Source organism: Ixodes scapularis, unplaced genomic scaffold, assembly GCF_016920785.2.
Source record: "Ixodes scapularis isolate PalLabHiFi unplaced genomic scaffold, ASM1692078v2 PGA_scaffold12__126_contigs__length_90152505, whole genome shotgun sequence".
In the NCBI taxonomy this organism is placed as follows: domain Eukaryota; kingdom Metazoa; phylum Arthropoda; class Arachnida; order Ixodida; family Ixodidae; genus Ixodes; species Ixodes scapularis.
The window spans coordinates 16,708,194-16,735,276 of NW_024609838.1; the positions used below are offsets into that span (position 1 = coordinate 16,708,194).

General features: G+C 46.7%; 2 protein-coding genes across 2 annotated transcripts; one reads left to right on the forward strand and one right to left on the reverse strand.

Moving 5' to 3' along the window:
* The first annotated feature begins 374 nt into the window (after nt 1-374).
* On the forward strand, nt 375-10,802 carry LOC120842162 (phosphoglucomutase). Its single transcript, XM_040213194.2, has 8 exons — nt 375-719; nt 1,425-1,587; nt 2,297-2,520; nt 5,615-5,857; nt 7,928-8,214; nt 8,829-9,132; nt 10,274-10,408; nt 10,545-10,802. The coding sequence occupies exons 1-8, from the start codon at nt 489-491 to the stop codon at nt 10,632-10,634; spliced, it is 1,677 nt and encodes a 558-aa protein (XP_040069128.1). The 5' UTR covers nt 375-488; the 3' UTR covers nt 10,635-10,802.
* Nucleotides 10,803-11,243: 441 nt separating this feature from the next.
* LOC120842163 (FGGY carbohydrate kinase domain-containing protein) lies at nt 11,244-26,133 on the reverse strand. The gene is made up of 12 exons (XM_040213195.3): nt 24,930-26,133; nt 23,917-24,022; nt 23,247-23,398; nt 22,570-22,783; nt 21,778-21,906; nt 18,922-19,013; nt 17,799-17,906; nt 17,624-17,688; nt 16,649-16,799; nt 15,678-15,752; nt 14,477-14,597; nt 11,244-11,519 (listed from the first exon to the last, which is right to left on the reverse strand). The coding sequence occupies exons 1-12, from the start codon at nt 25,128-25,130 to the stop codon at nt 11,275-11,277; spliced, it is 1,659 nt and encodes a 552-aa protein (XP_040069129.1). The 5' UTR covers nt 25,131-26,133; the 3' UTR covers nt 11,244-11,274.
* Nucleotides 26,134-27,083: the final 950 nt, after the last annotated feature.

A 27,083-nucleotide genomic window follows, 5' to 3' on the forward strand; every position in this document is an offset into this window, starting at 1 on the left:
GATGGGTGAAACGTGCCCACGGCAATAATAATATAATTCAGTGATTAAACTATTTATTGGCACGCGCACAAAAATAAAGAAATAAAAAAAAAAATGCTAGGCATGGAATAACTGAATTCAGGCATGAGGTCGCAGTGCTAGGGAAACAAGTTCTAGCGAAACAAGGATGACTGCGCAGGATCATACGCACCGAACCTCCGCGGTAAGTTCTCTATCGAAATGAGTCGAAGTGCGCGAAAACCAAACCGAAACAACGCACAGCCGTGACACAACGCCAACCATCTGATCTAGGTGGCGTGACCTCTAGTCCAATTCTTGCTTTATTTTTGTCCAGTTCTATTACTTTAACTCCAGTTTTCCCCCTCGACCCTCGACATTCCCGATCTCCGTGTTTGTTTTCGTCCCAAGACGTCCTCTCTGAATGACCCCTAGGTCAAAGAGCGTCTGCTAGGCGCACTTTCGGATCGCGTCTGCTAAGATCTTCCAAGATGACGGTAATCGAAACCCAGCCGTACGAGGGCCAAAAGCCCGGCACCAGCGGACTTCGGAAGTCCACCAAGACGTTTCTGCAGCCCAATTACACGGAGAACTTCGTCCAGTGCATCTTGGATTCCGTCGGGCCTCAGCTTGAAGGCTGCACCTTGGTGGTCGGCGGAGACGGCAGGCACTTTGTCAAGGAAGCGGCCAAGAAAATCATACAGATTGCCGCCGCAAATAAGGTACTTGTATCATTGCAGCGTTATGTTTTGATCGACGTGGCCTTATCAGTCTAGATGTGCACCTTTGAGTTAATCTATGCTGGCGCGTGTATGCTTGTTTGTTCATAGGAACATTCAACTGACGAAAGTTGTCAGAATCAGAACATTCCTGGATTGTGCGCTGGGCAGCGTTGGTGCAGGGCCGATCAGAACTGTTCCAAACATAAAACAGCTCAAGCGCGATAAATGTAAAGCCCCACCTCCTTTTTGTAAGCTAACATTTACAACACATGGCTTGCATTGACAACAGATCGCGTACTTTTGACCACCACGAAAGAAAGAAAGAGGGAAGCTGCTTTTGTAGGAATTTTGAGCGTCGGGTTAATCTGGGAGACACAAAAGAGGGTCCTAGTAAGAGGGGAACTCCTTCTTCCTCTCTTCTCTGGTAGTCATCGAAGCGCTCTACGTCATGTGCAAACCATGTATACCACGAGCTCTATTGTATTTTCGCAGCAGCCTAGCCTACTGGATTGAATGCTCTCTGTTGCCAAGAAACTATAATTGAATTTAATATAGAAGTGACACACTTCACAGTCACACAACTTTTCTGCTACTTAAAATTTTCTACATTCTTTAATGCCTCCTGACCCACTCGTATACATTTTTTCACGTGCTAGCTGTCGAAAAGGATCAAAATAAAAGTGGCCCTTGTGGACAATTATGCAGGTGAAGCACGTCATCGTTGGGCAGAATGGCATCTTTTCAACGCCTGCAGTGTCCTGCATAATACGCAAACGAGAGGCCTTGGGTGGAATCGTGCTCACCGCAAGCCACAACCCAGGAGGCATCGATGCGGACTTTGGTATCAAATTCAACACTGGCAACGGAGGTAGGCTTCTCCAGCACCTTATGTTTACACTCCAGACGAAGAAGCAGATAGGTTACAGAGGCCGAGGGAAGGTACTCTGAGACTGCTAGCAATTTAGTGTTCAGATAGGTATAGATTACACAGCACAGGTTGGTAGCCGACTGGTGACGTCGGTGAGGACACACAGCATGGCAAACGCTGTGACGCAATCGACCTGATAATTAGTCCTATGGCCTCCTGACCTGCAGTGTAGTCTATTCAGACATCAGTGTCTCATTGTCATGGCACCCTGGCATATGCACATTCCACTTGGAGCGTCTCAACCTCGACGGATGCTGGCTTGTACACCACACCAGAGATATCACTGCTCCAATGCATTTATAGAACGGTTCTTGTCAACACGAATCTAGGGTCAATGACGCAGAAACTCACATAGTGCAAGTGCCAACTTTTACATGATGCGGCACGCCCAGAAAATGAGTTTAAAAACAAGCGTGTCTCCCGCAGAGAAGCGTGGAAAACTGGGCCAGCGACAAACCATATCAGCCGCTTATGGAAGAGTCATCTGGTGGCACCGTTTGCAACCCAGGCAAGGAGAGGACTTTATCTAGAGTCTGCGACGCGTGCTGTGTCCACACACATATATATATCTTACACCGTGCTCCAAATTTGCCTTAGCGAATACAGTGGGGATGGGCGTGTTGATTGAAGATGGTTTGATTCTGTGCAGGGCCGGCTCCGGACAGCGTGACCAATGCCATCTACGAGCTGACCAAGAAGATTTCGCAGTACAGCCTCTGCCCAGACATCAACCCCAACCTGGGGCAGCTCGGCACACAGACCTTCGATTGTGAAGGGCGTACCTTCACGGTGGAGGTCGTGGACTCTGTTCAGGACTATCTTGATTTCATGAAGGAGATCTTCGACTTTGACGCCCTCCGTCGTCTGATTAAGGTGAGTAGGTCTCCGCGACGAGAGAGAGCGTTTCTCAAAGCAACTTTAGAAAGTGCCAGATGACCAGCCACTTTTGTGCCTAGAAGCCTCATGATGGAACTGACGAGAATCGATATCAGAGCTGATGCTTTGATACTTTAAACCATTCTTGTGAGCCAAGACGCTAGCCAAGACACTAGCCAAAGGGCTAATGTCTTGGCTAGAATGCTTCAGAAGACAGAGGCAGGTCGGTTTCTTGTTTGTGTATATTATCCCTGTTGCAGCAAATCGAACATAATAATTCCGTCTGCTCCGACTTTATTAGGGCATGAGCCGCAGCAAATCATAGTCAGTGATGGCTTCAGATCACAGCCATGGGATCAATCGGTCCGTAGATTCAAACCTTACAGTAGTCAGTGGTGGATTCAGAGGGGGGTGAGGGGGGGGGGGGGGTTGATTTTCCTGGCCCCCTCTTGAATTCTGCATGTGTAATTATTTATGACCGGGTAAATGGGGGGGGGGGGGGGGGGGGGTTCCTAAGCCTATGATATGCTGCCCCCCCCCCCCCCCCCCCCCCCCCCCCCTCTCCTCTGAAAATACCTCGATTTAGCATCACCATTCAGTTCCAGACTTGGATAGGTTACTGTTGTAACACTTGTTGCTCACAAACATAAAAAAAAAAAAAATCAGATAAGCACTCCACCATTAGCATAATGAGGAACAAGAAGTCAATATTGCCGACAAGAACAAGGCAAAGAAAGCAAGGATCAATCTCCTTCGTGACGACGGTTTCGCAACATTGAAATACGGTTGAAGCAGCGGCAGTGCTAAAGCGTGCCCATGAATCCAGATGAAGCCTTTAAACTGACCGAATAAATTGGCTTGGTAACTTATCGCGCTACCACAGAGGTGCCCGAAGGTGGTGGAAGCATCGTATAAAAATTTCAAAGAACAAACTTGCCCGAGTAAAAAGTAAAAAAAAACAAAAAACAACGATACCCGATTTTCTCTACCTAGGGTGCTCGTCTGCTATCCACACACCTTCTGACTGGCACAACAACCGATAGACGGCGGCAGCGGCCTCGGATCAAGCGTATCGCCTGGTCGCACCAAAAGCAGACTATGTGTAGCTGAAATTATGAACCGTCGGTTTCATTCGTTTTGTTTCCAGTTGATGTTTTATTCAGTGCGTGTTGTTTTTGATTCAGAAACATTGTCTGCTTTTGGCATCAGCGGGCGGTAAGCTTGAGGCGGGGCAGTCGCCGCCATCTGTCGGTTGTTACACGGGTCAGAGGGTGCATGGATAGCAGACAGGCGCCATAGGTAGGAAAAGTTCGTTTTTTTACTTTTTACTCAGATATATTTGTTTTCTGAAATTTTGGTGCGATGCTACCACCAGCTTCGGGGACCTCTGTGGTAAATTGCAGCGTGGTACGTTATTAAGCTGATTTATGTGGCCACTTTAAAGGCTTCATCCAGTATGTGTATATTTGAGATATGTTGTGCCAAAAACCTTGAAACGCATGCTTGCCACGTTGTCCTCTCGGAGACTATGGCCCGAAAAGGAATGCCTTCTTTGTGAGTTTTGGCGGAGAAAAACACCGAAAGCTGGCCATTTGCCGCTCCTTTGATCTTGGTGCATCCAGATTCGTGTTCATAACCTCTGTCTAATTAAAATTAGACAGAGGTTATGAATGTGCCAGAAGCTCAGTCTCTAGCACATATGAGAGCCCAACTACAAAGAACACACTTTGCGGCTCAAATTTTTTTTTTTTTTTTCTGCCCAAAAACCGTTGATTGAAAACTGGCCGGTTCGAGTCGTGTTCACTGTCTTCTCAGGGGTTATGTATCATTTTCTATGGCTTAGACACAACCATCAAAGATAATCAAAGTCGTGGGTCATCAAAGGCACACACTCAATATTAAGAATAGAAACAAAATATGATATCCATTTTTTGTGGCTTCTAAAAAGCTGCAAATACGTTGATTGAAAAAAAAGTTGCACAGCCATGTGATTTTTAACATTTTCCTTCTCTATATTTCTTTTCCTCCCCAGTCCAATTTCAAGCAGTTGTTTTTTTGTTTTTCTTAGAAATATATGTGATGCTGTCGCAAAATATTGATTGTTGACTGACGCCATAGTAAATTGCCGAGCAAGTAATTAAATAAAAAAAAGTTTTTGTGGGGTGTCAGTGTTTTTTTAACTTGTGTCCGGCTATAGTACCGTATTTACTCGCATAATGAACACACTTTTTTTTTTTTTTTAAATTGGGACATATGTGCAAGGGATGCGTTCATTACGCAGGGTAAAAGTTTTGCATTTACAGACTTTGCACGAATGTCATTTTAGGTGCCAATATGACATGGCAGGGTATTGTGGCACGTCTCCACTGACAGAGGCGCACCCATGGCTCGACATGGGCAAGCCACAGTAACCATGCTCTATAAACTTGCGAACCTTTTCTAAATCGCTTTTGGCGTGCCTTTTGCCAAAGAAAAAGCGCCCCACGAAGCTCATTCAGCATGGAGAGTGACGCAACCGTTCTTAGGCCTAACTACTTTCCCAAAATCACTGTCCGAAAGCGGATCACAAACGACGGCGCGTTTGTTGACATCAAAGGATCCAATGGACGAAGCACGTCCGGGGCTGGGCAATTCGTCGACCCCAGCTTCGCCAGGCGTGCGTGCTGCTCGGTTTCGCGGTTCATTACTTCCGCAACCACACAATTGCAACCATTACAAGAGCAGCTTGGCTCGGCTTGACTTGGCCTGGCCGTTTGGCGGCAAAAGAAAAATGACTTCAAGACTCACGAGTCGAAAATTAAAAGTGTGTTCATTACGCAAGAAAACAAAAAAAAGTCAGAATACGTTGTGGGGGGTCGTTCATTATGCGAGTACGTTCATTATGCGAGTAAATATCGTAGTTTGAGCAGGTTCACCACAAGTGGCTGAACTGTTCACCAAATCTGAATAGCAACAGAAACTCGCGCTGGATGCCATTTTGATGCGGAATGTATTGTGCTGAATACCAGTTTAGCTGCACCTTGAGCTTTCTCCTAGTGGTTTTGGATGAAAGTACCACATAAGCTGATACAGCCCCTCCCTTCCTACGCAGGGCTCGTCCAAGCGTCCTGCACTGCGCATTCTTGTCAACTGCCTCCACGGGGTGACCGGTCCGTACTGTCAGCGGATCCTCGCCGAGGAGCTGGGAGCTCAGTTGGGAGACATCCGCAACCGGGTTCCGCTGGAAGACTTTGGAGGCGGACATCCAGACCCAAACCTGACCTACGCAAAAGAGCTCGTGGACGTGATGTCCTTGGGCGTCTTCGACTTTGGTGCTGCATTCGACGGAGATGGGGGAAGTACTCTTTGACCCTCATGAAGACTACGAAGAGGAAAGCAGTTCCCGGGGTGCCGACACTAATACCACTACCTTTTCGCGTAGTACACAGTAGGTAGCTACACAAGCATGCTGCGGCGAGTGCGGTGGCTAAGGAAATGACAAAACGCAAGGTCGTGCTGTAGTTTGTTTCACTTTATGTGAGACGAAACCGAAGCTTCAAGCATGAGCATGTTGCCTCGAACGATACTTATATTGCGCGAGTGTGTGTGCTTGGCTCAGATGCCGATAGCACAGAGCTCACTCTTGTAGGTTCTGTTGCGTTCACTTTTGAACGTAGCAGTGCAAAGAGTGCTCCTCTCTTTGCACCCAGTGCTCCACTCTTTGCACTGCAAGGTACTTCAAACAGGGTTTCTAGTTGGCCTTATATACAGGAAAATGGAGATAAATGCATGCCAATTGTCGTCTCAATGAAGCGGTGGCAAAGAAGTGGTGCCAGACATTTGAAAGGCTGTTTGGCATTCATTTTAAATTTCATTCCTGGTATTTTATAGTATGTAGATTTTACGAAGTTGGCATTTTTTCCAACAGGAGTCGTGCTAACAGTAACCGGAAAGGACAGAGCAATCAACAAAGAGGAACATGTATATGCTGTACACCGACACATGATCGCTTGCTCATGTGCACTGTTGTTTTCTTGGGCAACTTTCTCGCCACTCTTACGAGCTTGAGCTGCACTTGTCCGGGATAGATACCGAGCGGCGCTAGTTTGATAAGCTGAATCCCGAAGTCCGAGGTGCGTGTGGAAACGTTTCGAATGTCCCTATTGTCCTTGGCATGTTCTCAAGTTGGGATGCAAGACCAACAGCAGCCGAAGATCTCTCGCAAATTTCAGCGGCACTTCGCGAGAAAAGCTGGTCTAAATACATTAAGATTGGTTCACACATTCGTGTTTGACCGTGCCAAGTGCGTTCTGGTCCCTTGCAGAGCCGTATTATTGGGAAAGTTTGGCCGGTTTATGATCTCGCTGCCGTAAAACCTCCCCTCCTGAGTGAGCCAATCAGCCCATGGCGCAAAGCGAAAGGCGCGAGTGCTTGCGCGTGAACTCCCAGCTGTTCCCAGCTGTGCAGGGATGGCTGCCATTTTCATTCCTTTGCCCAGTAGAATGCACGAGATAGACATCCAAATTTCGCTTCCTTAGCAGCAAAATGATATAGTGTTGTTCCTCGCTGGGTTAAAAAGCAAACAAGCGAGTTTTCTCAACATTTGACTGCAAACTTTTATTCAGACGACGCATAGCCTCAACAGTGCTCTGCGCCGAAAGCGTGTTGCGTCAAATTGGCGGTCGTTTCCTCTTTGCTCCCTCCTTCCTCTCTCGCTCCTTCGGCGTCTCCTCCTTTTCCTTCACTCTTCCTCTCCAGCGCCTTCGTCGCCACCTACTGGCCAGACTCTCCCAGTATACGGCTCTGGTCCCTTGTAACTGCCGGCGCCATCTATCGAGTAGATCTGGAACACTTACGTGCAGCGTGTGACTAGACTGAAGGTGGATAAATCGCTTTTCTTTTGTTTTTTTTTACAAACTTTTTTTGCTCTGTTTTATACAGAGGTATGCATATCTTGTTCTCTCGTTCAATTCATTAACGAGAATGTTGAAACTGGCTCCCGGCTTTCGCCTGGGCATTTATCACGATCGCAATACACATACCCTGGAATTATCAATATAGTTTCGCCATGCCGACCGTAGAAATATGAAAGCGTAGCTGATACAAAGGTGCGACCTATATGCACGGGGGAGTGCGACTTACCTGTAGCCCCACTGCTAATATGTAATACAAGAGACAACCTGCAACACAGCTCGAGACATGCTTCTTCCTTGCATGGCAGTCCCGTCTCGTTGGTCGTACAAAAGCAGTCTGCAGACATGTTCGAAGCATACATGGAGCTAACATGCTTCCAACATGGTTGAGGCTTGGGTAATTTTGTCATTGTGCCTGCAACAAACGTCCCTTAAATGATATATGAGCAGTCCGACGGTATCTTTTGTCTTCGTTTCCGGAGGGAATGTGCAAGGGGTGTCTCGCACCGCAGGACCGCAACATGATTTTGGGGAAGAAGGCGTTCTTCGTGACTCCATCGGACTCGCTGGCAGTCCTGGCAGACAACCTGGAGTGCATCCCCTACTTCCGGCGCACGGGCGTCCGGGGCCTGGCGCGCAGCATGCCCACGGCCGGTGCCGTAGACCGGGTGGCCGAGAAGAAGGGCCTGGCCATGTTCGAGGTGCCCACTGGCTGGAAGTACTTCGGCAACCTCATGGACGCGGGGAAGCTGTCCCTGTGCGGCGAGGAGAGCTTTGGCACGGGCTCCGACCACATACGGTGAGCCTGTTGGTTGGGCCCCGTGTTCTTCGAAGTCGCAAGATTTGGAATGCTACAACAGGGCGAAATAATCTCGCTGTACAGGCGAGTTGTTTGTAGGCGAAGCAGACGACTCTACCTGTAGCAGGTGACGCTATCTATGGCAGACAGCAGTCTGCCATAGATAGCATTACAAATGATACTACATGTAGCAGACGCCACTATGTGCGGCAGATGTTACCACCTCTGGTGGACGACACCACCTGTGGCATGGTCGGTCGCAGGTTCAGAATAGCAGGACAAGTTCCTCTTACAATGCTCTCTGCTCGCCATAATTGGCGGTTTCCCCCTCTCCGCTAAAGTGTAAAGAGTGGAGGGTTTTGTGGAAGGAGCTTGTCCCACTTTTCCTTGCTACAGACTATAGACAATACCTGTGGCAGACACCACAAAGTCTCTTGTGAGCAGTGCATTCATAATTGTATGACCCAGTAAACATGAAGTTGGCGGGTGCCGCCCAAAATATAACAAGTCGGACAAGAAACAAAGTCAGAAACAGATCTCGCATCACGCAGCACTTGTGGGACTTTCTGGCGTGTCTCGAAAACAGCCCGCACCACTACTCTTCTCCGTTTCAGGGAGAAAGACGGGGTCTGGGCCTGCCTGGCCTGGTTGTCTGTGATGGCCCACACCGGTCTCGGGGTACAGGAGCTGTTGGAAGCCCACTGGAAGAGCTACGGCCGCAACTTCTTCACGCGCTACGACTACGAAGGCTGCGAGAGCCAGCCCTCTGACGACATGATGGCGGCCCTCGAGCAGAAGGCCACGAGCCCGGGCTTCGTGGGCCAACAGTTCTCCTCTGGCGGGAAGACGTACGTCGTGAAAGAAGCGGACAACTTCGCCTACACCGATCCAGTGGACGGCAGCGTTGCCAAGGGGCAGGTACGCCGTCACAGGGATGCAAGTGATTACGCCAGACATCCGTTTACCCATCTACATAATTTCGTGGCGGATACTGATGCGAAACTTCATTCTCATTCACTAGAATCTGCTTGTTGGACAGTCATTTCTGGTACTTATACCCAGTCATCTGTATGTGATGTCAGGTAGATACCGATAGGTTGTTCCTTTCCCATAGCTGTTACAGTGGAATCTCGTTAATTCAAACTCTTGGATAATTCAAACTACCATGCAGGTCCCATCCTATCTGTCTCTAAAAAGGAAACTCCCGGTAATTCAAACTTTGCATTGTTCAAACAAAGTTTTGGTCCCCTCGGGTTAGCACAATAGCACATCAACTTTTAGGCAAACTTACTGCAAACCGCCCTCCTATATATCACCCAGAACGGATCACCAACTCAAGATTCAGCCGCCCAAATCACGCACACTATTATTTTCCTCATCGCCTGTTGTCATGTGCATTAGAGATTGGAACGATATGGGATACGAAGTAGTATCAGAGACTAACCTAGCAGCATATTAATTAAAATGTGAACAGTACCTTGGAATGAGCAGTTAGTAAGCGGTCTCTACCTTGACATTTATTTGCCTTGCACGCTGTTGTATATTTGTGCATTTTCATCTTGATCTTTTTTTGCGTTAACTTTTGTTTACACCCATTCAATTATGTCGCAATATATGAAATTGCAGTGCTATATCACGTATGTGTTCTTTTTCCTGCTCTTTTGTGTGCAAGTTTCCCCAGTGCATTTTTGTACGTGTTATTCTAAGATGTAAATAGTATATGCGCGAAAATACTGTTTTGAAGTTCTAATTGTATATTATGAATTTCCCCCCTCATGTAATGCGCTCGCAAGTCGAGTGCCTTTGAGGTAATAAAATTAAATTTAAAAAAATGAAATGAAAATTAAGGAGATTTCACTGTATCCCGTTAAAAGAAGTTAGAAAACGAAGTTATTTTACATCAAGAAAAAAAATTGTTTCTTTGCTTTTTCCGAAATGCCACTATGGTAAAACATTTAATATACTTGGGCATAAAGTGATAGACGGTGGAAAGCAATAGCCACAGCGTCCAAGCACGAGTTAGTATACCGTCGCGCTCCAACTGTCCCTCTTTGTGCAGGGAATCCGTATCGTCTTCCAAGACGGGTCCCGCATTGTTTTCCGCCTGAGCGGCACGGGGAGCAGCGGTGCCACGGTACGCCTCTACGTGGACAGCTACGAAGCCGACCCGGAGAAGTGCAAACTCGATGCGCAGGTGCACCAGTTTCCCCTCTCCAAAACATTGTAGCACGGCATTTTTTTGCAGTAGGATTTACGAGAAATGCAGCTTCCGCCGCGGTCTACCGTAAAGTGAAACGGAGTATAATAGGGTTCTTCGAATCCCCTTGCAGGTGATGCTGAAGCCGCTCGTGGATCTCGCCTTGGAGCTCTCCGAGCTGCAGAGGTACACTGGCCGCAGCGAGCCCACGGTCATCACGTAGAGGAATGGGCCGAGTCTCCCAGTCTACGCGAGACAGGGAACCGAGACGACTCCTAGTCTCTCCAACGGCGGTGGTTGACGTCCTCACTGCCCCCCACATAACCAAATGTGTCAAACTGTTTCACTTAGGTACTAATAAAATTCTAGCGTCTGTAAAGCGTGAGGTAGACACCCAAAGTTTTGTGCCTGCTTCAGCTGTCTGAAATCGGAACTCTGGAGTGCCTAGATGTAGGTTTATGGGTTGCCCACACAGGTGGTGTTTCCAAAGCTCGGAAAAGTTTCACCATGATGCTGTGCTTTGGTTGCATTCACCTGGAACCCGGAGCAGATTTGGCGCAGAGACGTAGCCAGGGGGGCGGGGATTAAGCTAGAGCCCCCCACTTTCCCCTCTAAAAATGCTGGCCACTGAATGGGTGCAGTGTTGAAACACCCGAGGCTACGCAAAACTACCGAACAGCAGTGCTACACTGCGAGACTGCAATGAGCTCCAAGCCGTGGGGACATCCGCACATGAACGAGACTACTGAATTTTAACCCCAACAGTGAATGGCAGTCCAAGACACTGGCACGGCAAAGCAGTGCAAGCTCTGCATGTCGACAATCCAGCAACTCTCCTTGTTACTCGTAAAAAAATAATTGGTTTACTGGCACCCAGCGTGCATGGTGTCCCGCACCTGCTGCTGGCACTGCAGCATGGCCAGAAAGGCCTGGTATTTGGCGTCGTGGAACCGCCGGTCCCCCTTGTTGGGTGGCACCACCGTACCGGTACCTCCCATGCGAAGCATGGCCTCCGTGACGCTGTTGTAGCGGCCTGCCGCGTGGGCGGCCAAGATGGCTGCTCCCAGGAGGACCGACTCTGGTTCCGTGGGCAGCAGAACAGGAAGTCCTGGAGGTTGCAAGGTTTTGATATCTTAGGACGTGGAGATGAAGGAAGAAACAGTGGATGGATGAATGGATGATTATAAATGCCTGCATTTTTGGTGATGATGGGCAGTAGCTTATGCAACATACCTTGCCTAAAAGCTAAAAAAGATGCACCAGTTCCTTCACTCCTCCCCTCCAAGTCAATTTCCTTTTCTTCTGAATTTCTGTAACTGTTACTATGCACAGGGGTGATTGCCAAAATAAGCTCCGAGGACCTTAAAAAAAAGTGAAAGCCGTTTACAACTCCCTGTAATGCCGAATTGGAGCGCAGCTCTTGAGGAGGAGGAGGGAAGGGTACTGAGGGGAGGGTATACCCCTGCTCCCTCCTCCTCCTCCCCTCATTCTTTAATATGCTCCGGGGGGGGGGGGGGGGGGGGGGGGACACTTGACGTCGGTGGGGAGGGGGTCACGTGACCTCGGAGGGGGGGGGGGGGGGCATGACCTTGGGGTGGTCACGTGACCTTGGGGGGGTCACGTGACCTTGGGGTGAGCTTGGGGGTCACGTGACTTTGGGGTGACCTTGGTTATGCCGACGCCGCGCAAGCCAGAAACAGGCGCCTAAGAGCTGCGCTCTAAAAAAGGCAAACTTTTGTAATGCCATGGCTGCCATGCCAAACCAGTCAAAGTGGTACAAGACCGAGCGACCACATGCAAGAACCAGAACTAGATGATATGAACAACGGTATCCTCAGAATGACAAATTTGTTTGCATGTCACACGAATGAAGTCCCAAGTTTTATATTTATTCATACGGACACTGCAGAGAGAGCGAGGTGAGCAACTTTCTGATATGTATAAAACAAAGTGATAGGATACATGACAACTATATTAAACATTACAGATAGGGCTCCCTAATTACTGAACATACTAGTCCAATGTTCAGTGATAGAAAAGCGGCATTTGATCTCTTGTAGCAGGTTCCGTAGCTGGCAAATTATTGGTTTGAAGCACGCAACTGATCCTTATAGAGCAGATGCCAACGTCTCTTAGCGCATCACTTAAGAATGAAAAATGTGATTGCATCTCTAAATGAGTTCATTTATGATAGTGATTGAGGGTTCCTCTTTGATACTCGAGCATGTTACTTATTACCGTTCGTGATAGAAATAGAAGGGGCGTGAACAAAGTCTTCTTAAATAAGGCTAGTTGGAGTAGATTTCATATCCAATGGGTATTAAAAATGTTTAAAAAGTGATTCATAGTGCAACTCTTGATTGGGATAAACCCTCTCTCCCCTCCCACACTTGCTAGTTTGTTTAGCCTGTAAATATCATTTCTGTAGAATGCCAGCAAGAACCAGCCTATCTGCTAACGCATCTCCCAATAAAAGTCTGTCCCGTAAGTTTAATGGACCTACCAAACTCGAGACTCTAACATCATAAACTGCAAAAACAACCACTCAAAAATATTATAAAAGCCTACACTCGTGCTTTAAAGGCGACACTGCTGTTTAGCGGCGTAGGAACCAGAGTGACGTCAAAGTTTGCTTCTCTTTCGATCGACGGCTGCACGGAAACTACCGTGACTACCATAGTTAGACCGGTGCCTGCTTTCTTCCATGGACGCTACCATGTTTGTTTATGCTGACGCCATGACACAGTAGACGGCTGCGTTTTTTGCGAGACTTCATTTTTTAGAAACCTACACACATCCTATTGCAACAACATCAGAAATGCATGGTTTGCAAGGCTCCAAGAACAACGCCGATGCCAAGAGTGCTGTAAAAAGCAAAAATCATGTTATATGCGCAGCCCCTCTCTTCACGAGAGCCTGTGAAGAGAGGGGCAAGGATTTCGGGACAAGGAGGGTTGACTTGTAATAATCCTGATCTTAATTTGCGTGCCTATCATTCTAAGCCAGGCACTTTCCCAGTTCAGCCGCTGCTCCTAGCACTCCAATACAAAACGGTGAAGCTCGACGTGCACCCTGGTGAGGAGCGGTGAAGGTTGACGCCAGCGGCGCAAGTGCCGTGGTACTCTGCAGCCATGGAACGAAGGCATGCGGCAGACATGATAATCAAGTGACCTTATCAAGAGTGCAAGACCCTGGTTTTGTTTTACTATCAAAGTAGCCACAATCGGCAATCCTACTATTTTGCAAAGTTTTCTCGGGACTCTTAGTTCCTGACATTTATGACATCATCTGTAAATTTAGACGATGTTGGTGATTAACAGGCCAGAGCGGCTGATGCCCAGCATCAACGGCTCCGGTTGATTGATTCACAGCATCAAAGCATGACATCACGGCATTCGTCATCTCCTTGTATGTGTTCTTTCATCGGAAAAACCAAACAAGTGTAGCGAATGTTCCGAGACTTGCGCTTTTAGTATGTGTGTTTGTGGTTTTATGTGTTTGAGCCTTCGATTGTGCTCTGACCCAAGATGAAACAAAATATACGGTGAGTAGAGACGCTGTGAAATTTATATTTGTAAATTTTTTCTTTCCTTCTACTTCTCTGAGTATTACATGGTCGATCAATAATAAAAACATTAATTTTTTTGCTTTAAGCCCATCTCGGCGCAGGCGTGGCTCAATTCTTAGCAAAAATGGCACTTTGGCATGAGATGTAGCAGACTTTCGCTCATGACTCAATTTGGCGCAAATGGCCATCACTGAATGTTTCTACACCATGAGAAGATATTGAATCTATTTTTTTTTATGCTGGTGATCAAATGACCCCATGTAATGTAAATCATGCCGCATCCCCTAGCCAAATAAAATCGGTATTCGCACACACTTATGGCCAAAAACTGACTATTCATCACATGGGTAACCAATACAGGTTGGACTCTGGCATTCACATAGACAAATTTGGCCTTGTTAGTATTACACCAAGATTTCTGCTATATATTTAGTAAAAAGTAAACTACCCTGATTCCTGAAGATGGGTTCACAGGTAAGGTTGGCAAAGCAGCTTACCCGTGGCGTCTGCGTGAAGCTGCACATACAAGGGGTTCTTGGACAGCCCTCCGCACATCAGTATGCTGGACACGGAATGGCCCGTGTCGCTCAAAGCGTCCAGGATGTGGCGAGTGCTGTACTGCGGGAATTAAACGACACGCACAACCTTTTATCCTTCAATCCTTACTCTCATCCACGACTACAAAGATCTCGATAACGTAGAACTCAGGTCACGGAACAAGCCACGCCTTGAGTATCAATCGGCACTTCGTTCCTCGATTCTCTCGTGGAGCGGGACCGTCTCGGCGCTTGGTGCAGAATGGGCACAACTGGCAATCGTTACAATCCGGAAATGCAGCTATCCGAGCTTTTGATACGGCGTCGATAAGCAGTAAAACTCATGAGATGCCGTTCTGCTTTGTTGCAGACTGCTTTAACAAATCTGGTGGACAGAAAAGCGTCTCCTACTATCTCAGATAAAGCTTCAGATTATCGGCAACAACGAGGTGCCAAGATGGCCAAGGTGTTGCTACTCAGAAGCGTAGCTTATATATACGCGCATGCAAGTACGGACTCCGGGCTTCCCCATCTTGCTTGCTTGGGCTGCGCTTGGGCGCGGCCGTAACCCGATTACGACGCCTTGCTAAGACGTCGTAATTGGATCATGGCCGCGCCCAAGCTCCCTACAAAGGAGCAAATTAGCCGGTACCCTGAGGCTGTACTTGCAAACATGTACAGTGGCCCTAGGTAGAACCACGCACTAGTGATAAAACGATAAAACCCCAGAGGATCAAAGGAAAATGTTTACTCAACCCAGCCGTACATAGTACGCCGTACCATTAGCATGATAGAATACCTGCAAGGTACCTGCGTGTTCACCATGTTTAAATTAAAGCAGGCTGCACTTGGGTGCAGCCCACTTCATGCCTAAAGGATTGTACTACAATTCCTTCATTTCAGTTTTTAAAAACTGGCATTCAACAGCATTCAACCCCCCTGCTTTTTTTTTTTTCTCTAGCACCAACACACGACATAGTTTGCTGACCTGTTTCTCTACCATCGGGGTAGATGAATACCTGAAAATTCAAATTTCAAGAATTGGCCTTTCATAAGTTTTATTTGGGCAAACAGCGAATAACCTACGTGATTTTTCTGAATAATCTACAGTGGAAGAATATGGCACTACTTAAGATTTGTGAGTAAAAAAAATTATTCTTACAGCCAGCGCCTGCAGAGTGGCCAAGTAGAGTCGTGCGAGGTCCTCTTCTCCCGCAGAAAGGCTGAGGCCACAGACCTGTCAGAGGAAACAGGACACAACTCTCACAAAGCGAAGCTTCCTTGCAATTCATGCTGCTGAGAAAATCACCTCCACTTGTGTGGAAAGGCAGAGGTATGATAAAGTAACGAGTCCTTTTATGCACATCAAAGAGAAATGAAGAGGCGAGAGGAAGCAATCACGTGTTTACCCCAGCTGGCCCTATTCTGTTCAGAAGGCAGCAAACAACATCTCGGCCAGAAGTTCTCCGTTCGTTGGAGCACGTCTGGTAGTTGTTAAAAGGTACATTGCACAAGGACAGGACAGAAGAAAGAGGACATACAAGCGCTGAACTTACACTAAACTTTGAGGACACAAAGTCGCTGAAGTTACACTGAAGTTTGAGGACGCAAAATCGCCGAACTTACACCGAAGATTAATCATCAAGGGATGCGTTTTTTCTTAGTTGGTCAATGAATACAATGTTGTGCCTTGACGATTAAACTTCAGTTGCAAGTTCAGCAATTGTGCGTTGTCTTTCCTCTGCTCTGTCTTTGTGCAATGTACATTTTGATCATCATGCCTTACCAACATGCCCAAGCTTCCATTTTAGGTAAATGTTAGCCGACAAAAAAAAAAAGTTCCCTTATATTTTTTTTAAGGTTATTGCCTGTAAAGAACCGGTGGTCTTCCGAAAGTCGCAGAAAAAGAGAGCCAGCCATTGCTACAACCATTAGGTGACAATGGAACTCGCCAATGCACCGCACCCCCTGCGCAAGGAATGATCGAACTTGCTCGCCGTATGAAATTTCTCGCATCTTTGTTTTCCTTTTCTTTGTGGCTAGCTTTGACCCCTTTCTGCGAATGATGCGAGATGATTCCCGGCTGTCAACAAGACCGCGGGCAATTAAATAAAGAACGACGCCGTCACCCACCATGCCCCGTAAGCCAGGGTCCGCCAGGGGCGACCGGTTGCCGTGGAAGTCGGGGTAGACGTGCAGGTCGGCGGCCAGCATCGAGACCGAGGCAAGGTCCAGTCGCTCGTTCATCTGGGCCAGGATGCCGTTGAGCGTCTCCTCCGGCCGTCTGCAAACGACGGCACAAAGCTCACTGTCTCTGCAACTTTGTTGACTAAATTTATAGGTTCTGTGGACACTTTTTCAAGTTCCAAGTTTATTTAAAGGGATGGAACAGACTGTGAGACAGAGAATTCGGATCAGACATCTTACAGTACTCGACATCAGCTATTTCGTGCCGCACTGTCAAGGGTAGCGCAGCTTCCAGTGCCGCAGCCCCGCACTGCTGTGAGAGCATGCAGCCTTGTCTTGCGTCTAGTTCGCATGGACTCAATCAACTAGCTTCGACAGAGTTAGAGCACCACAAAACGATATAGCACGAAATAGGTAACACTAGATATAATGTTGGACTGCGGGCAGGGTCTACAAAAAAAGTAGGTCAGCTTCAGTTTGCCCCGGCCAATGGAATCGTAAATGTTTGAAGTGATTTAAACCATCATTTCAAGCTATGCCAATATTATTTCGAGCATACCAGTGTGTACCTTGGAGAAAAACTCCAAAGCTTGAACAAGGAAAGAACTACAGTGCTGATGACTGTCATGAATGACTAGAAGTCAAGTCAAAGACAGCTAAAAAAACGAAGTTCCGGAATGTTTCAGCAGCAGCACAGCTGTTTTCAGAAGAGTATTCTTTTTGTAGCTCCTCTCCGGCTTTTTTTTTTATTATTATGTTTCTTTGATTCCTGATGATTTGAGAAACTGCATTCTGCTATCCCTTTACAACAGTCATGTCACTCTAATTGTGAACATTTAAGCATTAGTGTCAGGCTTCCTGCCATACCCTGCTGGAAAACAATTAATGCTTCCATTGCATTTTTGTGCACACCAGACTCACCGCCCAGGTCTCGTCTTGTCCACGACGGCTTGGTAGGCAGGATGCGTAGCCAGAACATGGTCGATCTGAAATAGTTGACATCGCGGTCAAGAATGCCCCACGAAAGAATTCGGCAGTCGGTGGTGCTGCAAACAAGTATTGTCGCAGCGCGCTCGAGAAAGGCGGTGCGCCTCACCAGAGCTCCAGCTGCGCTCTGTCCGGCCTCGCTGAGCCACATGCCCGGAACCATGGCTGAAAAGTAGGGCCCCCAGACGCCTGGTGTGAAGATGCAGTTTTCGTTCGCCTGGGAAGGTTCCATTGTCGTACGTTTGTTCATGGAGATTAAAAAAAAATTTCTATCTTACATCTACCCAAACTTTATTCAAAAGCAATTCAATAGACCGTCCCTGTAAAGTCGGGTTTCTTCGGGAAAGTCTGCACCACACTAGTAGTAGAACCTTCACCACATCAGTGCCTCAAATGCATGCACCAGAAGTATGACCGTTAATACTAGTATATCTCTGAGATTACATAGACCGGTATTTGCCATAGAGAAGATGTTCCATATGATCCCGTTGAAGTGAGAAAAAAACTATAGATAAGCATTAACTCAAAGGCGTTCTCAATCTGCATTCGAATGAAAATGACTGTGAGGAGCTATGAAACAATCTAGTTTCTCTCGTCGCTCGTTCTAACTAGAGTTGAAAATGAAATCTAAGCGTTCATAAAGCATGAAACAAATTTTGGATGTTGTTCTCATGTGCTAGGGGTTTATTTATTTGTTTATTTCATGTTACCCCGCAGCGCCCGAAAGCATTACTCTGGGGAGGGGGGGTACATAGTTGTGAAGGTGGAAATACACTCTTACATATGTACCAATATATGTATGTATACATGTAGTTTGTGAGAAAACACGTTGGCGAGGTGTAGAAGGGTGGTGAGCTGAGCTAGTTGGTACCGGTTACACATGATTACAATCAGCGAACAACGTTAGGGAACTGTTGAAGAAAATAGGCAAGACCCAAAACTCCCAAATTTATGCAACTTTTCGGAAAACTCTCGTTTCATAATCCCCTCGACATAGATCCTTAATTCGAGATGCCACAGTATGAAGCTAGGTGCCAACGCACGGATCGACCTCTTCGGTATTACTTCCGTTAACCGCCCTTCTATTCCAGCCGAACTAGTAAGTTCTGTACCTTTAATAACACCAACTTCCTGCTTCTTTTTTTTTTTTTTTTTTTTTTTTTCTTTTGCGATTTTTTAATAAGCAACACTACTTCTTGTCTTGTCCTGCCATATTGAAACGAGACACGTACCAACATGTGGCACGTGGAGGTGCCCGCAATAACGGCCAGACGCCTCGAGAATGACTTGGCAAACTCCTTGTCCGCTTCGCAGCCGAGAAGCCCTGTTTGGAGAGACAGATTTTGATGTGGAGATTACGTAGAAGGTTGAAAAGTAAATGTTCCCTGTTTCAAGTTACACCTTTTGACCTTTTGACGGTCGTCTCCGTACATGTATGGCGGCAATTACACACTTGAAAGTGCCCACTGAAATGCGAAACTGCTCGCACCGCGGGAGGTGTTGCTGTATATTATATCAATGCTGAACTATGAACATTATATTCTGACATTGTTTCGCATTGCTGGGCTTCTTATATCATAAAATTCTGAGAAACAACCCACCTAAAATCAAAAGCAAACCGGGTGGAAATAAGGAGAGAGCTAACTTTCAGTGTGCAACCAAAAAAAGTTTAAAAATGCTAGTTTTAGGTTTTGTGACCTGCAAAACTTGTTATCGCAGGGAGGGACGATGAACCAAAGATGATCGTCTTTCTCAGTCAGCAATGTCCGCTTATCTACCGCCGTGGCTAAGTAACACCATTGCTGCCGAGGTCACCGTTGGCCAGGGCCCTGCAATTACTAGAAGTGGGCTATCTTTCGGTGTTTTTGAAAAAAGAGCAAATCAAGTTAAATACAGAAGGCAACTTATCCTTTAAGGGGTGGGGCATCTCTAGGGACACTACGGCAATTTTCAAATTAGACAACCCGCGCACGTGATGCTCACTTCATATACTGGCCGCTCTAGCGGTAGTACCAACAGCAGCACTGGCTCTTCAGATTTAGACTTCCAACTGTTTTCGGAATTTAATTTAGAGGACAAGAGCTCAGCATCCAACGGAGAAGTTCCGTAAAGTAGCTCCGGTTAGGAATCTGAAGCCGCTGGAATGTCGCAAAAGTGGACACACCAAAATGAAACCGAATGGAAGAAAGGTAACAACTTTTCGTCTTCAATATTTTCCTTCAATGCTTCTAAACCTCAACAGTTTACAAGCCCTGTATGTGATCCCGCTAGATAATTTTAGAAAAAAACTTCCGCATTGACCCTTTCTTTACACTAGTATTCCTTTGCCAACAAAACTGGACCACAGAGAAACAGCTCTAGTGGGAAAAAAAACTTCACCGTCAAAGGGTTAAAAGGGGCTTCTGCAGTATATTTCAAAATGAAATTGTGCGGTATGAACTGCACCTTTTTATTATATATCCAATGCACAGCATAGTTGAAAATACATTATGGCTCGAACCTTCACTATGGAAATCAGTAAAGAGTTCATGAATCAATAGAGCGAGAAAAGGAGAAAGGGACTGCGACGCACACTCGGCCCACTCTCTCAATTTTTCCAACTTTTCCAGGTTTTCCCCGAATATTTTGACTAAATTCCCCGACCATTACAAAAGAAGATGCAGAGGATGGGGTTGCAGCTGATGTTCAGGTTTAATCTGGTGAATGGGAGGTTGGCTTACAGCACATTGTGATGTCCCAGGCAACTGTTCCTCAGTGTGAAGGCCATCCATGCCACCGCACGCCACACCTTCCCACTCTGACGCGCGTCACCGCGACGCCCGCCATCACCGATTTTCCCCGACTTATTGTGATTTTCCCTACTTTTCTGGATGCTTTGAAATTCCCTGACGATTCCAGGTTTTCCAGGTTGGTAGACACCCCGACACTGCGCGACACTGCTAGCACGAACACGTCATCGACACTCTTTCCCACTTTACTTTTAGAAGGATTACCGCTTGGGTGGGTGCCCAAAACGAGCACTTCCCACCATATTAAGCTCCGTGTCACCTTACGATGGTTTGCAGCGGATGCTACGAACCGTCCCAGATCGAATCCGGCACTTTAGGCGTATCTGCGACTCTGTGCACCGCGCATCGCCGTGCCCTCCAGAAGTTTATGCAACACTCGCACACCACTGAGTGGCTCCGATGGCTCGTAGCGTCCACTTAGGCGAAACAAAATAAAATAAATATAAATCAAGAAAAAAAGAAACTGCCAATTATTTGTTTGTGCACAGGTGACATGCACTATGTACGTGTCAACCAAGACTGGCATAACTTTTGGTTTCACTGGTTTTCGTTCATTCCCATGTTTGTTACAAGATGTGTAGCTGGGCAAGTCGGTGCATGACGACAATAAATAAAACAGCGCGAAAGAAGACACAGGGACGAGCAGAAGAGACAGACGAATGTGGCACTGTGTTTATGCGTGATTCCACTTGTCCCGTGTTCTTTTTGCACTGTTTTTTTTATTCCTGCATGCATTTGTGGTGTTGTAGCAAAACAAATATACAGTCCAAGCTCGTTATAACAGACCTTGATTTTGACCAAGATTTCGGTCTGTTGTAAGAGTATGTTGTATGCAGATATGAAGTTGAGTCAATGGTATAGACGCTTTACACAGGCGCCAAATTACAGCCGCCATAGCTGACCTTCTCTTGTCTTACCGAGATGCCGAGCAACTGAAACGGTAGTTGGCTATCCTCTACAAAGGCCGATGCTTTAGAAAAGGACACAGTTGAATCTAATGTGGCAATAGCCTGGCCTGCTATGGTAATGATGCAGTGAAATAAACGGAATAAGAGGAAACAAAAACTGAAGGTCAGTTATGGCGGCGTCCATGCACAGCTGCTGCAAAGCGTCTATATAGAGGAAAACCAAACAAACTTAACAAATCGGTATGTTATATCCAAATGTCTGTTGTAACCAGGTGTGTTGTAATGAGCTTAGACTGTACATATGTGCAAAAATACCTAAGGAAGAAATTGGCCATCTGGGACCCCCTTCCAGCGTCCCTTCCAGCAAAAGTAACACGGCCCGGAATCGTACCAAGCCCTCCGGCATGCCCATCGATGATGGAGGTGGCAACGGGAGTGCCAGCTTTGAGGCCCAGCTGAATGCCAGCCTCCACGCTGAGACCTTTGCCGCAGGGGGCCCCAGGAGCATAGAACTTTGTTCCTGAAAAACAAGAAAGAGGAACTTTCTGCATCAGCTAATAAGCATGATAGATATCAAACCACAATCATTATTTGTTTATTGACAAAATTGCAACAGTTCAGAAAGCTCGTCCCTAGAATTAGGTGATGAACTGCTTGCTCTTCACCGACGCAATTAAAGAAATCACAATTTAAATATTTTTTTTTTTTTTATTTTGACAAACCTGCAGCATTCATAGGTACATACTCTACAATTAAAAAATTTGACAACTCCGTGACGATGCGCAATATCTGTGCCATCATTCATATTGGTTGTCGCGATCTGTTACCATGGAATTAAACTCGCAATATATAATTTAATGAGAAATGGCACGGAAACACTCAAGGTACAGCCCTTTTCCTGCAAAGATGACACCAATTATAATTCATCTCTTCATCAAAGTTACCCAAACTGTGCTTCAATTCAATTCACCCTGAACAGTAATCTTGGTTGCTTGCATTTTGAGACAAAGCTCTCGTAAAGTGACACGCCCCATGCCAGTCTGACAAAGAATGCCTTTTTTGAAAGCCTGCAAACTGCAGCCACTCGCGCTTACAACCACAACAAGACCATTGTGACCTGGAATGCCTACAAAATGATTGACTAGCTATCTCTCTAGCTGCATAGCATGCGTGTGTCAATCACCTATCTTCCTGTAGCCGTCCTGAACCAGGTCTTCCAGGCCGATCTGAATCCAGAAGGAGTCTTTCCACCCTTGGTTCTCTGCTGATCCGGCCTGGTACGTCCACTTGCAGACAGCCGTACACAGGGATCTCGAGTCGCATCCGGTTGCACGCCATGTCAGGAAGTCCGGCAGGTCAAAGGCAAAGCCCATTTTCTCCCACGTGGATGGCATGTTCTGCAGGAGAGTTAGGCTGCTTCTGATGAACCTGTGGCTAAAACATGAGTTCAGCCTGCTACACCAAGCTGGTTGAAGAAGACCAACAAACTTATTTAGAGAGTAACAGCAGCATGTGGTCATTGAACAATCGACTAATGCTGCCTGCTGTAATTTTAATTCAGAAAAGCAAGCTAAGGGTAGCAAATACGAAGACCCCCAGGAAGCACATGCATTGTTGAAGACATCCAAGGACTGATCTCTGAACTACTAACATGAACAGACACCCATGAAAACTAGAAGAAATTCTTATAGAAGGCCTACATAAAAAGTGTAAAATGCAATGTAATTGTCAGTGCACGATGGTAATGCATATACTACGCATGTTTTCTTGTTTGTTCTCCCAAGATCACAATTAAGCATAATAAGAAATTATCACTGAGAACTGAGGGATTGTTCCTAGGGCGAAACAAACTGTACACACCTGTTTCAGCCAAAGGAGCTTAGGTGGCTCCATCTCTGGAGACATCTTGCCACCGACAAAGCGCAGGACGTCGTGGTTGGTCTGGTTGATGAGCTCTGCCTGCTCGACCGCCCGGTGGTCCATCCACAAAATGATGTTCTGTTCAGGCTCTCCTACAATAATCAATGAACAATGTATATTTTCCAATGTAAAGTCACTTTCTTTTTTTTTTAAATTTTTCGTAAGTGCGGTGCAACTTGCATTAATTGTTTTCTATTAGCACGTCTCTTAACTAAATGAAGCTGCAGCAGGGTTATATTTTTCGATAAATTAATTGGTGAGGATATTGAAACTGGCACCCGCTTGCGCAAATATGCGTACGCGGGCTTATCAATGCAGTTTCATCACGCCTATCGTACATATAGGTGCAACTTATATAATGGTGCGCTTATAGACTGGGAAATATGGTAAATACACTGTCAATACCTGTAATAACGAAGTCAACGGGAATCGGAAATCACTTCGCTATATCCGCTATTTCGTTATAATCGACTTCGGATTACTGAAGCGCAAAACGGAATGGGAAATCGTGATCGCTTCGCTGTAGCCGCTATTTCGTTATAACTGACTTCGTTAAAACTGGTCTTGACAGAATATGGTGGACACAACACTAAAAGTGCGCCATCCTCACCTGTGGGACTTGTGCTAAGTGGCCGCCTGTCCTCATCCAGGATAACGAGGGAACATGTGGCGTCGAACCCTATCCCCCTCACGTTCTTGGCATCCTTGATGACCTCCTGCACTCGGTGCAATGCAACCTATATAGCTTGCATGGGACGTCATTCGCGGCTATGCCAGTATTAATTATGAGCCGCGAGAGTTTGGTTCGCTGTGTTAGTTTCACACCGCAGAAGATGTAGTTCGAAGAAACCAGTAAGTGGAAATAACCGTCAGCACCCAGCAACGGCGACACTTGCGAGCTATTTATTAGATAGGCTATTGTTAATGAGTGTTTTAATAAACATACTTTAGTTGGTGCTAAAACAACAAACGAAGGAAAGGGCATTTTAATCAACTTAAAATTACAGGTAGCTAATGTTTTACCTTATAAAGAGATTATATGCATGGAAAAACACTGGGAAGGTTGATTACGACATGTAACTATTAAAGAATGTAAACAAGACTGCTTAGAAGCATATGTGATATGTTGACCTTCTGGCTCTTTCATTCTTCATGTTTCCTATGCATTGAACAATTTTGTTAGCTTTCAGCACACACCATTCTGCTGGAATGTTAGGTTGTTTTGCTTAATTGTTTGTTAAACTTTCAGCACGTATCATTCTGCTGGAATGTTGGGTTTTCGTGTTACAACCTAAATTTAGAGCAAGGCATCTTTTGCACATTCTAATCATATCACTTATCTGTCTGTCTGCAAAAATACGACAAATAACCTGAAGAGCACTCGAACGGAGGGAAGGCAAAGTGCACTAAAGGTCGATAGTTAAAGAATCAAAGCCAGTACAATAAATAACAATAGAAAAAGGTATATTCTGTTTTATTTTGACCATTTTAGATGCCCCTAGGGCTGTTTCATTGCGAGAGTTTCCAAACGTCTGATTCAGACTTAAATCGGCAATTAAACTGCGCGAAATCAATAAAATTGAATGCACGTTAAAAAAAGAGACAAGGCGAAAACGAGCCCACCTTGACCACTTTGCAGACGGACTTCCATAGCTGCTCGGAGGACTGCTGGTAGAACTCCGGCTTCGGGTTCCAAGTGTCCAGCGGACACGTCGCCGTCTTAAGCAACTTCCCTTTCTCGCTGACCAGCGCGGCTCGCGCACTTTGCGTGCCGACATCCACGGCCACGAACTGCATCGTGGGCACCGGTCGAGACACAGGCATATGCACGGTTTACGGCAACAGCACCGCCGCCACCACAACTAGCGCGCTTATCTTTGCCGCGAGCCAGGGGGCTTGGTCGACTTCGCTGGGACTTCGGCGCATCTCCCAACCGCTGTAGCGTGTCACGGGCGCTGACGCATACGGCCTCGGCCGACTCCCGACGGCATGTTGGGGCCGTGCCAGTGAAGAAGACCCCGAAAACCTCAACGCGGAAGACCCGCCGCGAACGACGTCCAAGAACGAGGTGTCCCAGTCATCGCAGTCGCAGCAAGCGCCAAAGCTGGCGTGAGGAGGACGGGGGAGACTGCTTTGTCGGCTTGTCGTTCGTTACGGCCTATGCCGGCTATGCGGCTGACAGGTCGGAGATAGAATTGCCGACAAAAGTAGCGACTGTTCGCGCGAGCCCATCGGGCGCTGTCTCGCTAATTCGAGGTCGTCGTCACCTCCTTTCGTTACTGCGCACTTGGGATGCCCCCCGACGCGAATAGTTGGCGAGCCGACGGCCGCGTTGGTTGGGAGGAAAGCCTGTTGAAATGTAAATTCCTCGCAAACATGTCTTTCTTCAACATACATGTTAACTGTGCGCATACGTACAACCCCAATCACCGTCGATTTTGTCCGTGTAACTTTATTAAAAGAATTGTATTCCCTTCTCTAACGCCTCCTTTTTGACGTTTTGTCCACATCTTACTAGTAACAAAGTATCAGAAAGCATATTTTGCTGGGCCAAGCACTATTCACACACCTGTTGGTGAAAGATTGTAGCATTCAACTAAAGACAAAACTGACAAGACTTTGGTCTGTGCCTCACACAACATAGACCACAATGGCTAACCGGAAAGGAAAAGTGTGAAGTTGATAAGTCATAGCGAGTTCGTTTCACGGCACTCGTGCCCACGCGTGCCCACTCGCAGCGTGGAACGGGTTCGTTTCGGCCGGCGCTCCACGAGTGGTTGCACTCTCCGAGTTCGTTTCAGCGCTGACACCCCACGCGTGCATGCACTCGCTGCACCGAGAAAATCGGGAGTGCGCCAAAATGCAATCCCGTCATGCCTCGCTTCGGCGGGGCCGGCGAGGAGCGGGAGCAGACGACGAGGGTTCGTCTGCTACAATGTGTCGCAAACCGAACGAAAAAAAAAAAAAAAAAAAATTCTGATAGAAATTGTGTTTCGCGGGCAACGAAATCAAACGCGAGCTTGAATTGTGAGCGTCTGCTATTTCAAGAAGGAAGCTATTGACAACCCGTGATTTATTCGCAGGTTTTAAATCGCTTTGTTGCCGTACAAACGCTGAAGAATACCAGTGTGTCAAGAAATGCTCAGAACAAACGCAACAGCGGCCCCCGAGATGTCTATCACCATCCGTGTGCGGGTGAAAAATTTAACATTTGTCGATAAAACTCCCCCAGCAGAAACCTCTGACTGCCCAATAAGCATCAGAGAAAGCTAAATATGGTGGCTTTACCCGAGGATTGGGCAACATCACCATGTTTAACATTTACCTACGCAGCTAACTTGCCCCGACGTATTTTGTTCGAGAAAGCTCTCGTTCTCGACGCCCTCACCAAGGCTAATATCTAATTTACCTATAATGACGATCCAAATCGAAAGTCCCAGTTTTGCTGGATATTCCTACAGGCTAGTTTTGAGCCGTACCCTTTCAGTGGTTCCCGCATAATACCATGCTCAAACGGATCAGGCTTCTGCTCGGACAGCATCATCAGTTTTTTTCAGTGTAAACGGTAATAAGGATTGAAAGATCGCAACCAGCTGCTTTTTAGACAGCTGGTTGCGGAAATTTACTCTGTCTGTAACTATCTCTACGGCAGCCGAGCTGCTTGGAGACATCGCAACTATAAACTACAGGTTGCAGTTGCCAACGTTTGCAGATAAACGCTGGTAGCGACTGCATTCTCGCATTCCCACGCATCACTCGGAACAGAAAGGCGCTAGT